Genomic DNA, 12,293 nt, shown 5'->3' on the forward strand with positions numbered 1-12,293 from the left:
TATTTTGCTACATGAAATTTAATAAAAATTACAGTTAAAAATATATATATATTCTAGGGATTTAGGCAGAAAGCCTAAGGCAAGGTTGCTATGTTTTATAAATATAAACTGTACAACAGGCCACATAAGAAAGGCAGAGGGAGATTAGGGAGATAAATAAGTGGCTCAAAAGTTGGTGTAGGAGGAAGCATTTAGGATCTTGGAAAGGCAGAACATTTACTAATGGACCATTATAGAGAAGTTAGCTAAAAATAAGATTATCATCATGGAGGAGTTCAACTACCCCAAAATAAATTAGGAAACAGAAACCTGCAGTTCCAATAAAAGAGTTACAAAAACTAGAGATGAGCGAACACTAAAATGTTCGAGGTTCGAAATTCGATTCGAACAGCCGCTCACTGTTCGAGTGTTCGAATGGGTTTCGAACCCCATTATAGTCTATGGGGAACATAAACTCGTTAAGGGGGAAACCCAAATTCGTGTCTGGAGGGTCACCAAGTCCACTATGACACCCCAGGAAATGATACCAACACCCTGGAATGACACTGGGACAGCAGGGGAAGCATGTCTGGGGGCATAAAAGTCACTTTATTTCATGGAAATCCCTGTCAGTTTGCGATTTTCGCAAGCTAACTTTTCCCCATAGAAATGCATTGGCCAGTGCTGATTGGCCAGAGTACGGAACTCGACCAATCAGCGCTGGCTCTGCTGGAGGAGGCGGAGTCTAAGATCGCTCCACACCAGTCTCCATTCAGGTCCGACCTTAGACTCCGCCTCCTCCAGCAGAGCCAGCGCTGATTGGCCGAATTCCGTACTCTGGCCAATCAGCACTGGCTAATGCATTGTATTGGCGTGATGAAGCAGTGCTGAATGTGTGTGCTTAGCACACACATTCAGCTCTACTTCATCGGGCTAATAGAATGCATTGGCCAATCAGCGCTGGCCAATGCATTCTATTAGCGTGAACTGAGTTTGCACAGGGGTTCTAGTGCACCCTCGGCTCTGCTACATCAGATTGCTACATCTGATGTAGCAGTGCCGAGTGTGCATCAGATGTGTAGTTGAGCAAAACTGACTCAGCACTGCTAAGTCTCTGCATTCGCATAGGAATGCATTGGCCAGCCTTCAGCCAATCAGCGCTGGCTCTGCCGGAGGAGGCGGAGTCTAAGGTCGGACCTGAATGGAGACTGGTGTGGAGCGATCTTAGACTCCGCCTCCTCCAGCAGAGCCAGCGCTGATTGGTCGAGTTCCGTACTCTGGCCAATCAGCGCTGGCCAATGCATTCTATTAGCCCGATGAAGTAGAGCTGAATGTGTGTGCTTAGCACACACATTCAGCTCTACTTCATCAGGCTAATAGAATACATTGGCCAATCAGCGCTGGCCAATGCATTCTATTAGCTTGATGAAGCAGAGGGTGCACAAGGGTTCAAGTGCACCCTCGGCTCTCCTACATCAGAGCCGAGGGTGCGCTTGAACCCTTGTGCAGCCTCGGCTCTGCTACATCAGAGCCGAGGGTGCGCTTGAACCCTTGTGCACACTCTGCTTCATCAAGCTAATAGAATGCATTGGCCAGCACTGATTGGCCAGAGTACGGAATTCGGCCAATCAGCGCTGGCCAATGCATCCCTATGGGAAAAAGTTTATCTCACAAAAATCACAATTACACACCCGATAGAGCCCCAAAAAGTTATTTTTAATAACATTCCCCCCTAAATAAAGGTTATCCCTAGCTATCCCTGCCTGTACAGCTATCCCTGTCTCATAGTCACAAAGTTCACATTCTCATATGACCCGGATTTGAAATCCACTATTCGTCTAAAATGGAGGTCACCTGATTTCGGCAGCCAATGACTTTTTCCAATTTTTTTCAATGCCCCCGGTGTCGTAGTTCCTGTCCCACCTCCCCTGCGCTGTTATTGGTGCAAAAAAGGCGCCAGGGAAGGTGGGAGGGGAATCGAATTTTGGCGCACTTTACCACGCGGTGTTCGATTCGATTCGAACATGGCGAACACCCTGATATCCGATCGAACATGTGTTCGATAGAACACACTTCGCTCATCTCTAACAAAAACACAACCTCAGGAAGGCCAATTTTCAGCAGATAAAGGATGGTCTTAGGGTCTAAAACTGGGACAATATCCTTAAAAACCAAGTATTAAAAACTAAATTTTAAAGGCTAAATGGGACATTTTTAAAGCATCTTAAATATGTCCTGTGGAAGATATAATACATGTTATATAGTATCATAGAGAATCATATCGTAGAGAAACGTGAGGAACAAACAAAGCTAATGTGATTAAACAAAACGGAGTGATAAATAGAAATGGCTTAAACTAATAAAACAGGAGAGAAAAAGAAAAAAAAAAACCTGGAAAAAAAAAAAAAAGATAAAGGCGACAAAGATTAAGACAGAGAGGATCATCTCAAGAGAAAGTATATAAAGAAAAACAAAACAAAAAAAAAAACAGCACTTTTTTGGGTTAAAAAAAAATGTGTTATTATTCCATCCTCACGGGGACAGGAGTAAAGAAAGAGCAGTACAAACAATTCGAACACTACGGCCTTTCCTTTCTATAAGGATCACTTTTTTGGGGGGTAGTGGCAGTGAACCACATAAACGTACACACAGAGCAGATATGGGATCGTGGGAGCTGTACTCTCTGGTGCCATCTTTACACAGCCTAGCAACAGAATAGACCAGGAATAAAAATACATCAAATGACGTTGCGGTGGAGACTACGAGAGATCAGGTATAAAAGATTAAGTAGTTTGTTATAATTCCAGCACATCAGCTTTCAAAAGACCCCTATAAGCTAATATTTATGGACTCTATAGGAACAAGCTCTCTCACACAAGACCAGCGCCGCACCTCCCATGAGGCGACCTGAAGCGGCATTCTGACGTCCGCCTCAGGCGGCAGAAACCCATGGTTCACCCCTGCAAAAGACCTGTGCATTGCAACTCTGTCCATATACAACAAGTGGTCAAAAAGAAATCCCAGAGACTGCAGGAAGGTAAGCCTAGCTGTGGTTATAGGTAAAATATTTGAAGGATTCCTAAGAGATTTTATTCTGGAGGAAATCTTTGTATTTGCATTTACATCTGGCTCAGTGATAGGAAACAGAGGGCGCATGTTAATGGGATACTCAGACTGGGTGACAGTCATAATCTATTTAATATTTTTCTGAACGACCCGTTAGAGGATTTGCAGAGTAGAATTTCCGTATTTGCAGATGATTCTAAGCTGGGTAATATAAAAAAAAATATTACAACCTTGGAGGACAGCAGCATATTACAGGAGACTTTAAAGACACTAGAAGGCTAGGCAGGGACTTCACAAATGAAGTTTAATGTAGTTAATGGAAAGTTATGCATTTTGATCCAAAAGAAAAAGAAAAAAAAAAAAGGATGATTAATGTTCTTAATAGTAAGTTACTGGGTAAGACTGACACTGAAAAAGACTTGGGGATTTTGGTAAACCTACCTTTAGAGGTCAGTACCAAGCAGCTGCTGCTAAGAAAAATAAAATGATGTGGAGGCAGAGACACTCATGACAAGAACAGTTATGCCTCAATACAAATCACTAGTATGGCTACACAGACTGTTTTGGGCCCCTGTGTACAAGGACTACATATCTGAACTGGAGAGAATGCAGAGAAGGGCGACCAAGAGAATTAGGGGAGTGGGTGGATAGGAGTGCAATGACCGATTAACACACGGGGTTATTTAGATTAGAGAAAGACGTCTACGGGGAGACTAATCACAATGTGCAAATACATGAAGGAATACTACAAAGACATTTCTAATGAGCTTTCTACTGTTAGGCCTGTGACAGTGACAAGGGGACATCCTTTACAAGTAGAGAAAATAACACTTCACCAACAGCCTGAGTCCTTGAGGGGTGGCGTGGCACTTGAGTTCGTTTTATTATACTCTGGGGTCTGAAGAGACAAATAAGCAAAGTCCCAGGGGAAGTGAAAAACATACAAAACAATGTTACTCAACTTCCCTGGACTCCTGTGCAGCTCCCTGTTCTCTATCAGACGTCAGAGACTGTTGACTGGATATGAGGGATTACGTAGGTATCACGATGCCCACATGATCTGTGAAACCCAATCGACAGTCACCGACATCAGGCAGAAGCACTGAAGAAAACAGAGAGCCGCACTGAAGTCCAGGAAGGTGAGTAACACACTTCTGTATGTTTGCTCACCTCCATGGGGCCTCCGATCATTATCTTCTTGGGTCTGAAGAGTCCCAAGAGTAGAATAGTAGCTCATGAGTGGCGAACCCCAAAAATTTTCAGTTAAACTGAACCTGAAGTTTTTGGAAAATTAGTTGGGACCATACTATACTATACCATGCAGACGAGCCATTATACTATGTGTAGAGGCCATTATACCGTGTGGAGGGGCCATTGTGGTCCATTATTCTGTGTGGAGACTCCACAAGGAGACATTACTTTGTATGACAAAGGCAAAACAAAAAGGCAGTTTTCCAATAAAAATGCTTGCATTTTTTGCATAAATGCACCGTCTGAACACAGCTTTATATGGAAGTGAAAGTGCCAGTGGCCTAGAATCAGCTATAGCTGCATGCAGATACATACTGTATCATCACCATAAGGATGCTGCCATATGGTGCCCCTGGATTACCTCCAATTGAGAGCTGCACATGTACTTTCATTGCTTCTAATGGGAAAGTGCAGCTGTGTCCTGGAATATACTAATAATCGCATGTGTCCAGAAACATCTGATGGCGGGACTTCTGTGTTATGGTTTGTAGTATATGAATTTAGTATAGGGGTTGTCTGCCTTACAATTATTGACCAGCGCTGCGAGTAGCTCATCTTTATTATTATTATTTTTTTTTATTTAAAATCAGCACGCAGTTGTCTACCCGGATTCTATGATCTGACAAGTCCTTTTAGATCTTGTCTCATCTACCGTACTGTGCAAATTGTTTTAGGTAAGTATGGAAATTCTGGAACGTAAGAACAACTCCAAAAACAGAAGTGTTCAGTAAGAAAAAGTGAACAAAAAAAAAATAAAAAAAAAATAAAAATTTAAAAGCAATATTTGGTGTGACCAGTTTGACCTTGAAACAGCATCAATTGTTTTTGGTACACTTGCACACAGATTTTGAAGAAACTCAGCAGGGAAGTTTTTGGAAACTACAACTACATATCTTCTATGGATGTGGCCTTGCTGAAATTCTTCAATTCCTTTATGTAATCCCAAACAGACAGACTACTACAGACATCAGATACCTCCTCCAAAGGCTGCTCACACCAAATATTGAAATCGATTTAGATTTTGTTTGTTCATTCACCTTTAGACCATTAACACATTTAAAAAACTTGCTTTGCAGCAGGTTTTCTACATGTGTAAACTGAGTAGACAGTATTAAAATGTGCCTAATTTATGAGAGTGACGATGGGTTCACACTGGCGCCCGGACTCTGTTCTGAGCTTTCAGTGAGCGCTGGTGAGCGTTTTATGCTCTCCGCTGCGAAAGTTTTTTTTAAACCGGACACAGAGTACTGCATGTCAGACTCTGTGTCTGTTTAAAAAAAACAAAAAAAAAACGGTTTCGCTGTGGAGAGCATAAAACGCTCACCGGCGCTCACGGCCGGACACCTTTCAAACCCATTCAAATGAATGGGTGAGAAAGAGTCCTGCAGCTTTCCGTCTCTTGCTGTTTTGTGCAGGAAACGGAAACCTGTATGAACGGAGACCAGGCGCAGATGTGAATGAGCCCTAACTGATGCTGGATGATAACTGTGTCTAGTCCATGGTTACTCCACCTAACACTTTACCAGTCTATGACATAGAATAGTTTCAAGGGGAACCCCCCTCCCCCAAAAAAGTGCGGCATAATTTTGGCACACAGTGTTAAACCATGCCCTCTTTCTCAAGCCAGACCCCTTTTCAAAAAGCGTCAAACTGTAAATGTGGGGTAAATTATTTACAACAGTTTTAGGCACACTGCACAGAAATTTGGGTTCTCTACATGAAGCCTGGAAACATATCAACAAGAACAACTTGAAAGAGGTTGTACAGGATATTTTTATAAAATTTTTTTGCATTTAGCAAGGGGACGTAAAAACCCCAAAACCTAAAAACACGCTCACCTGCCCCTGATGTGTCTTAGCGCAGTCCGGTCCTGCTGCTCCAGTATTTTCTTGCAGTAGGTGGCCTTGCCGACTGTGACTTCTTGGGTCCCTTTCCTTAGGCCACTGATTGGCAACGGTGGGTCACGTACCAATCAGCGGCCTCAGGGAAGGACCCAGGGATGTAACAGATTGTGACGTACTCAGACCTTTGCTGATTTTCCTCAGCGGTCACGTGCAGCAGGGACTTCTGCTGAAAGCAAACATCGGAGCAGCAGGACTGGACCTCGCTGGGAACAGGTTAGCCAGTTTTTTTTTTGTGCATCCTGGAAAACCCCTTTAACGTTACTTTATAGGGCAAACATGGTGAACAAAACAGTATAAAAGATGACATTATTAAAAATCTTTATTTTGGTTTGGTCAGTACAGGCAAGATAATATTGTAGTCACAGGATCATATGCATAAACAAGGTACAACTGTCTGGAAAACTGAGTAACTGCACACTAGTCAAACATTCAGCCATCTAAAGAACGAATAGTATGTACAATTGCTTTACCGAGGGGAAAATAAAACTGAATTCAACACAAACTACCAGAAAACTTTTTTTTTTTTGCAATAAAACTAGGTGACTGGGCATATTTTGGCAGTCTTACCCACACAGTACTATGAAAAGATAGTGATGTAAAGACTGCAGAAATCCCACTACACAGCAAAGGTTTAAGATATTAGCAGTTGTACAGACATCATTAATAAGAATTTACAAAGTTATTTCTCCAACTTTTAATTATCTTACATAAAAATAACTGTCTACATATATGTCAATTTTGTTTGAAGCTGTCAATGTAATTAACTGTTAAAATGACCAAATTGGCAGAGGTATTACATTAAGCAACAATGAAAACCAAAACTCAAAAGGCAAAATTATGACAAAATATACACTATTCTTTGACAGTAAGAACTGTGAAATTAAATGACTTGCATTTATAGAAAACAAAAATAAGTTTGTATTCCTTTTACAAAACAGATCCCTGTATATTTGCTTCAGAGTCCAAACCGTTCTGAATGTGACGGGAGCTCCCAGTTCTGTTGCCTTTTGTATTCCTTGGCTTCTCCTCCTGAGAGTCATGATTGGAGTCTGTATCATTAGAGTGGTGAGTGAGAGAGTTCTCACTTCCAGTAGGTGAGTCTACGCTCTCATACCCAGTACTAAGCTGATTTAAGTAGCTGGACCCCCCTCTACCAGTTCTCTCCTCTGAGTGGTTGGATAGTTTTCCCTCATTAACAGGAGACCCAGGAAAGTCATCTTCTGCACTACTACCCTCCCTATAAAGAGCTGCAGAGCTGTGACCTCTCTGATGGGAAGAGCTACCATTGCTTGGTCCATTTGCCACCCGGTTACAGTCTTTGCTCATCGCCTCTCCCTCTTCTTTGGGTTCTGGTAAAGTCCTGTTAGCAGAAACTTGAGACTGTTGTTGCTGGAGCTGAGAGAGTTGCTGACGGGATTCCTTCAGCTGCTGTTGCAGTACTAGAATAGTACTCTGCATGCCTTCCACCTCCTCATCCAACTGAATGATGAAGTCATTTAGCTCTGTTAAAAGGTAAGAAGCACAAGAAAAATTGAAAATACAGCAACATAGAAATAGGAAACATTGACGCACACAGATCCTATTAATACGTTGCTCTATGTAAAGGCTGCTATTAGGATACTAGCAGCACTGGAACAATATTCTGGACATAGTTTTTTTGAGTTTGGTGTATTCATCGGTAGGTCACTTCAGTGACAGCTGCCTTTACATAGGGCAATTTATGAACCTCAAAGATTTGCTTTGACAAAAAGACACTATTCAAAAAAGGAAGACAAAATATTGTATTAACTAGCCACTAGAGGTATTTATTGTTATTTATTACGCTTACTCGTACAGCGCCATCATATTCCATAGCGCTTTACTATTCTCTCCTTCTACCCAAATTGACCAACTCTCTTGATATAGTATACTTACATGTTTACATTGGAAAACTGGAAGCCATTTCATTTTGTAGATGTTTTAACTGCCTTCCTTATCAGTATTATACATTCACTCTATGTGTATTGCAGAAATAGACAAGAGGGCAGGCAAATTTGTCATATAGGATATGAAGAAAGCTGAACTTAAAGGATCAAGGCAGAAGGAATTATGTCTATGTTCACATGCCAACATGTGTAATTCTGTGATAGAAATATTAAACTGACACTCGTATTTAGCCCCACTGCATTCAGTTGGGCTCTTCCACTTTATTTCTATGTGGAATTAAATTTTCTGCAGCATGAACACTATTCACATGCATAATATGCAAAATGTCACTGGATTTGATGCCTTGAAAGCAGTGTTACATATGGCACATGAAATAGCTATTTGTGAATTCTGCTTCTTTAAGAAGCTTTAGGGTACAATAACATGGAGTTTGGTGGCACTGATTTTGCCACAATAACTCGAGTAAAGAATCAGCGCTGAAACACAGCTACCCATTGCGTGCAGTACACAGTGAAATCAATGGAAGGCTTTTTTACCCATTGATTTCAATGTGTTCTGCATGGAAGACGAAACACATTGGGAGTCTGGTTTTCAGCGTTGATTCTTTACTCGAGTTATTGTGGCAAAATCAGCACCACATAACTCCGTGTGAATGAACTCTTAGGCTGAGGCCCCACGTTGCGGAAATGCAGCTTTTTTTGTTTAGGATTTGGTTGAGCCAAGGCCAAGAATGGCTACAAAGGAATGGGAAATCTATAGGAAGCTCGTATACTTCTACTTTCTGCTCAACCCACTCCCGGCCTTGGCTCTGAAAACTGCTCCTAAAAGAACTGAAAACTGCTCTAAAACCTGCAACTAAAAGAAAAGAAAAAAGAAATCTACGTTGCCGTAACGTGGGGCCACAGCCTTAAGCTTTTATTACCCCCACCAAATCAAACTCTTTGCATCCTTCAACAGTAGCTGGTCTACTGATTCCAGAGCAGCCAGAAAGGCTTTCCTATCCCCAGCTGATCCAGAACAGTTAGTTTCAGACTCTCTGAAGTAGGGGTAGAGGATATGAAAAAAAAAAAATCTAACTGCATCGGAGTCAAGGAAGCCAGTTACAGTTTTTGAGCCAAAGCCAGAAGCAGATCCAGGAGGACAATAGTATAATTCTGTATGAATCCAGAGAATCAGGGAAGGTTCTTATGGAAATGGATTAATGCAGTTCTAAACCAGTGTGTACATATAAAATGTAACAGCTACAGATAAAACACAATTATAAACCTATATGTAACCCTTACCATCCTGACTGCTCTTAAGTTCCTCACTATATTTCTTCTGCAAAGCCAACTCTGCCTCAAGTTGAGCAATACGACCCTGGGACAGCTGCCTTCCCAGCTCTTGATTCTCCTGGATAAGCATTCGACACTTCGCCATTAGCTTTTTGCCTGTTTGGCTGTAAAGGCAGAAAGGGGTTTACTTTATCAAACAAGGAAGAAATAATTCCAATACAAAAGCTGCATTATTAACTAAGATTTCCACAAATTAAAAAAAAAAACAACATTTTTTTTTTTGCACCAGCATGAATCCTGTGCCACCTTTGCTGCTTACAGTTACCCATGTGCTCCTCTACAGTCTGGAAATCTTCAAGTTTACTGGTACATTAAAAAGATCAATCAGACTTGCACCATCCAACTAAAAAAAATAAAACAACCTGCCATATATATATATAAAGACAAAAGTAAAATCACGAGATATGTCAGATGACAAAACCTTTTGTGAGAAAACAATTGTGTAAAGTGATAAATGCCACATCACATGGGTTAGAATGACCAAAATAGCAGAACATGTTTGTGCGAGCCAACAGTCTATCACTCTAGTGTTAACAAATACGTAAATGCTTCATGTTCAGAATAAATTTAAAAAACAAAAAAAACAAAACAAATTGCCATCAGCCTTTAAACAAAAGTAGAAGTTTTTCAAGCCAAAAACTGAGCTTTATAAACGAAGCTGAAAAAGGGAACCTGTTACTGTGAGCGCTGTTTTATGCTCTCTGTGCTTCATAAGTAGAGATCATTCCATACAGAGAACTGAAAGATCTTTAAGTTGTGATATCCCTTTTACTACCTTTTTTCTTACTTTTTTTTTTCTCTAAATCTGTACTTAATGTCCCTGCTTTGGAGCTTTTGTATATTGTATTATTTATGCTGCTATAACACAATGAATTTTCCCCATGGTGGGACTATTATTGATGTATAGTTGCGTGTCAAGTGACTGAGTAAAAACAATTTACACCACTGGACTATTAAGCATAGAAATGGCACAGATTTCAATAATCACAAGATAGTGTTTCTTTTAACACAAAACTATGTATCCACCTGCTCAGGTCACATATTCTGCAGATTGCATAGCATTGTCAAAATAATAGATTGCCTTAAAAAAAAAAAAAAAAAAAAAAAAAAAAAAAGCCATGAAAATGTATCCCACTTGCCCAACTATGGGCTCTTGGGTTCTTGCTTGGAATGGCTGCATTGACATTTTTTTTTTTTTGACATGGAAACACAGAGCAGTCACCAATGAATTTTTTTTTAAACTCTTGCAGAATGATATACATCTGTCTAGAGGCCCAATTTTGGTAGCAAGGCAAAGAAATTCGAAGGTGATAACCTTGCACCATTCACATCAGTTCTCCAGTAAGAACAGCTTAGGAAACGCGATATACACTCTGGTTGCCCATCGCACGGATTCTTACATTTTCACAGCACTGTGGGCAGCCAGAAGCCTAGTCTCTCTGTTGATGCCCCAACTGTGTGCGTTTTGCATATTGTGACAATGTAAGAATTGGCGTGACAGGTAGCTGGGACGTATATTAACAGGTTAGTGCATAAGATACAGCAAGTACACTGCTGAAAAATGTTTTGTCCAAGCTTAGCAATTTCCTCTTGGACAAACCTTACCATATATATATCCTATTGGGTATATTGTGTAGCCCCCTCAAAATATCTTTCCTTTAGGCAGTGGTAAACTGCTATACAAAACAGCATTTTCTAATGGAATGTGTCGATAATACATTTTGTAATACACCAACAACAGATTTAAGCTCATCTGAGAAATTCTGCACTGAAATCCACTTTCAACTGCCTCGGTTTTCTTTCCTCTGTTACTGGTGGCAGAAATCCTCACTTCTGGCTTAGTAAAGGTGTAATACAAAAAAAAGGAATGGAAAGGGGGTAGTATCACTTCAAACACACAGCTCAGGCATTGTATAACATAGTACTGTGATTCTGGTGTCATATGAAGGAGATTCTCAGTTTCATAATGCCTGAAATATAAGTATATAAAAAGACGCCACCTCCAACATCTGGTTCTCAATTACACTGATGCTTTGAGCCACAAGCAGTGAGGATTTCTGCTGCTAATGGGAGAGGAAAGCTGATCCAGTGGGAAAATTACTGCTGCTAGAAAAATCGAGAAAAATAAAAAGGGGTTTTAAAATGTACCTAAACTTTCAAAGATTAGTCATTGGGCACCTCCAACAATAAGTGAAACATCTGCACAGTGCACTGTCTGGTGTCTTCACTAAGAACCATGTCAGGGCGGGTTCACACCAGTGCCCAATCTCCGCTTTGTGGGTTTCCGTCTTCGGCCAACAGTGTCCGGCCGTGAGCGTCTTCTGCTCTGTGTCCGGTTAAAAAAACCCGGTTTCAACGCAAAGTCCTGCATGTTCGACTTTGGGTGCAGTTAAAAAAAAGCAAAACAACGGTTTGCCATGGAGACCAGAAGACGCTCACAGGCGCTCACTTTGCAAACCCATTCAAATGAATGGGTTTGAAAACTGCCTGCCAGTTTCCGTCTCCTGTTCAGTTTCTCGAGCTGGAAACGGAAACCTGCAAAGCGGAGACCGGGCGCAGGTGTGAACCCGCCCTAAACTGTTTAAATACACCTGCAATACAAGCAACAGCCAATTTGGAAACCGGTGAAATCACTCAACAACAGCGCTCTTTACCAACACACTGACACTATCCCCGCAGATCAGAAACTTATGACTTATCCTATGGGTAGCTCATCAGTATAAAAATGGATTAGGGGCCAGAAAACCTCCTTAATGCATCTATGACACTCTCAGCAGTTGTGACTATACGCTAATTTGCATAATTGCCACTGTTTTTAGGAGGATGAGAATAC

General features: G+C 41.1%; 1 protein-coding gene across 1 annotated transcript in view; it reads right to left on the bottom strand.

Annotated features, from left to right (window-relative positions):
- Positions 1-6,504: 6,504 nt before the first annotated feature.
- Positions 6,505-12,293, bottom strand: part of WTAP (WT1 associated protein) — a 43,252-nt gene continuing 37,463 nt past the window's right edge. Inside the window, exons 7-8 of the mRNA XM_075267658.1 lie at positions 9,410-9,564; positions 6,505-7,702 (exon numbers count right to left, since the gene is read on the bottom strand). Of these exons, the coding sequence (XP_075123759.1) occupies positions 7,128-7,702; positions 9,410-9,564 (730 nt within the window). The 3' untranslated portion in view covers positions 6,505-7,127. The remainder of the gene's footprint in view (positions 7,703-9,409; positions 9,565-12,293) is intronic.

This window comes from Leptodactylus fuscus, chromosome 3, assembly GCF_031893055.1.
Source record: "Leptodactylus fuscus isolate aLepFus1 chromosome 3, aLepFus1.hap2, whole genome shotgun sequence".
NCBI classification, from domain to species: domain Eukaryota; kingdom Metazoa; phylum Chordata; class Amphibia; order Anura; family Leptodactylidae; genus Leptodactylus; species Leptodactylus fuscus.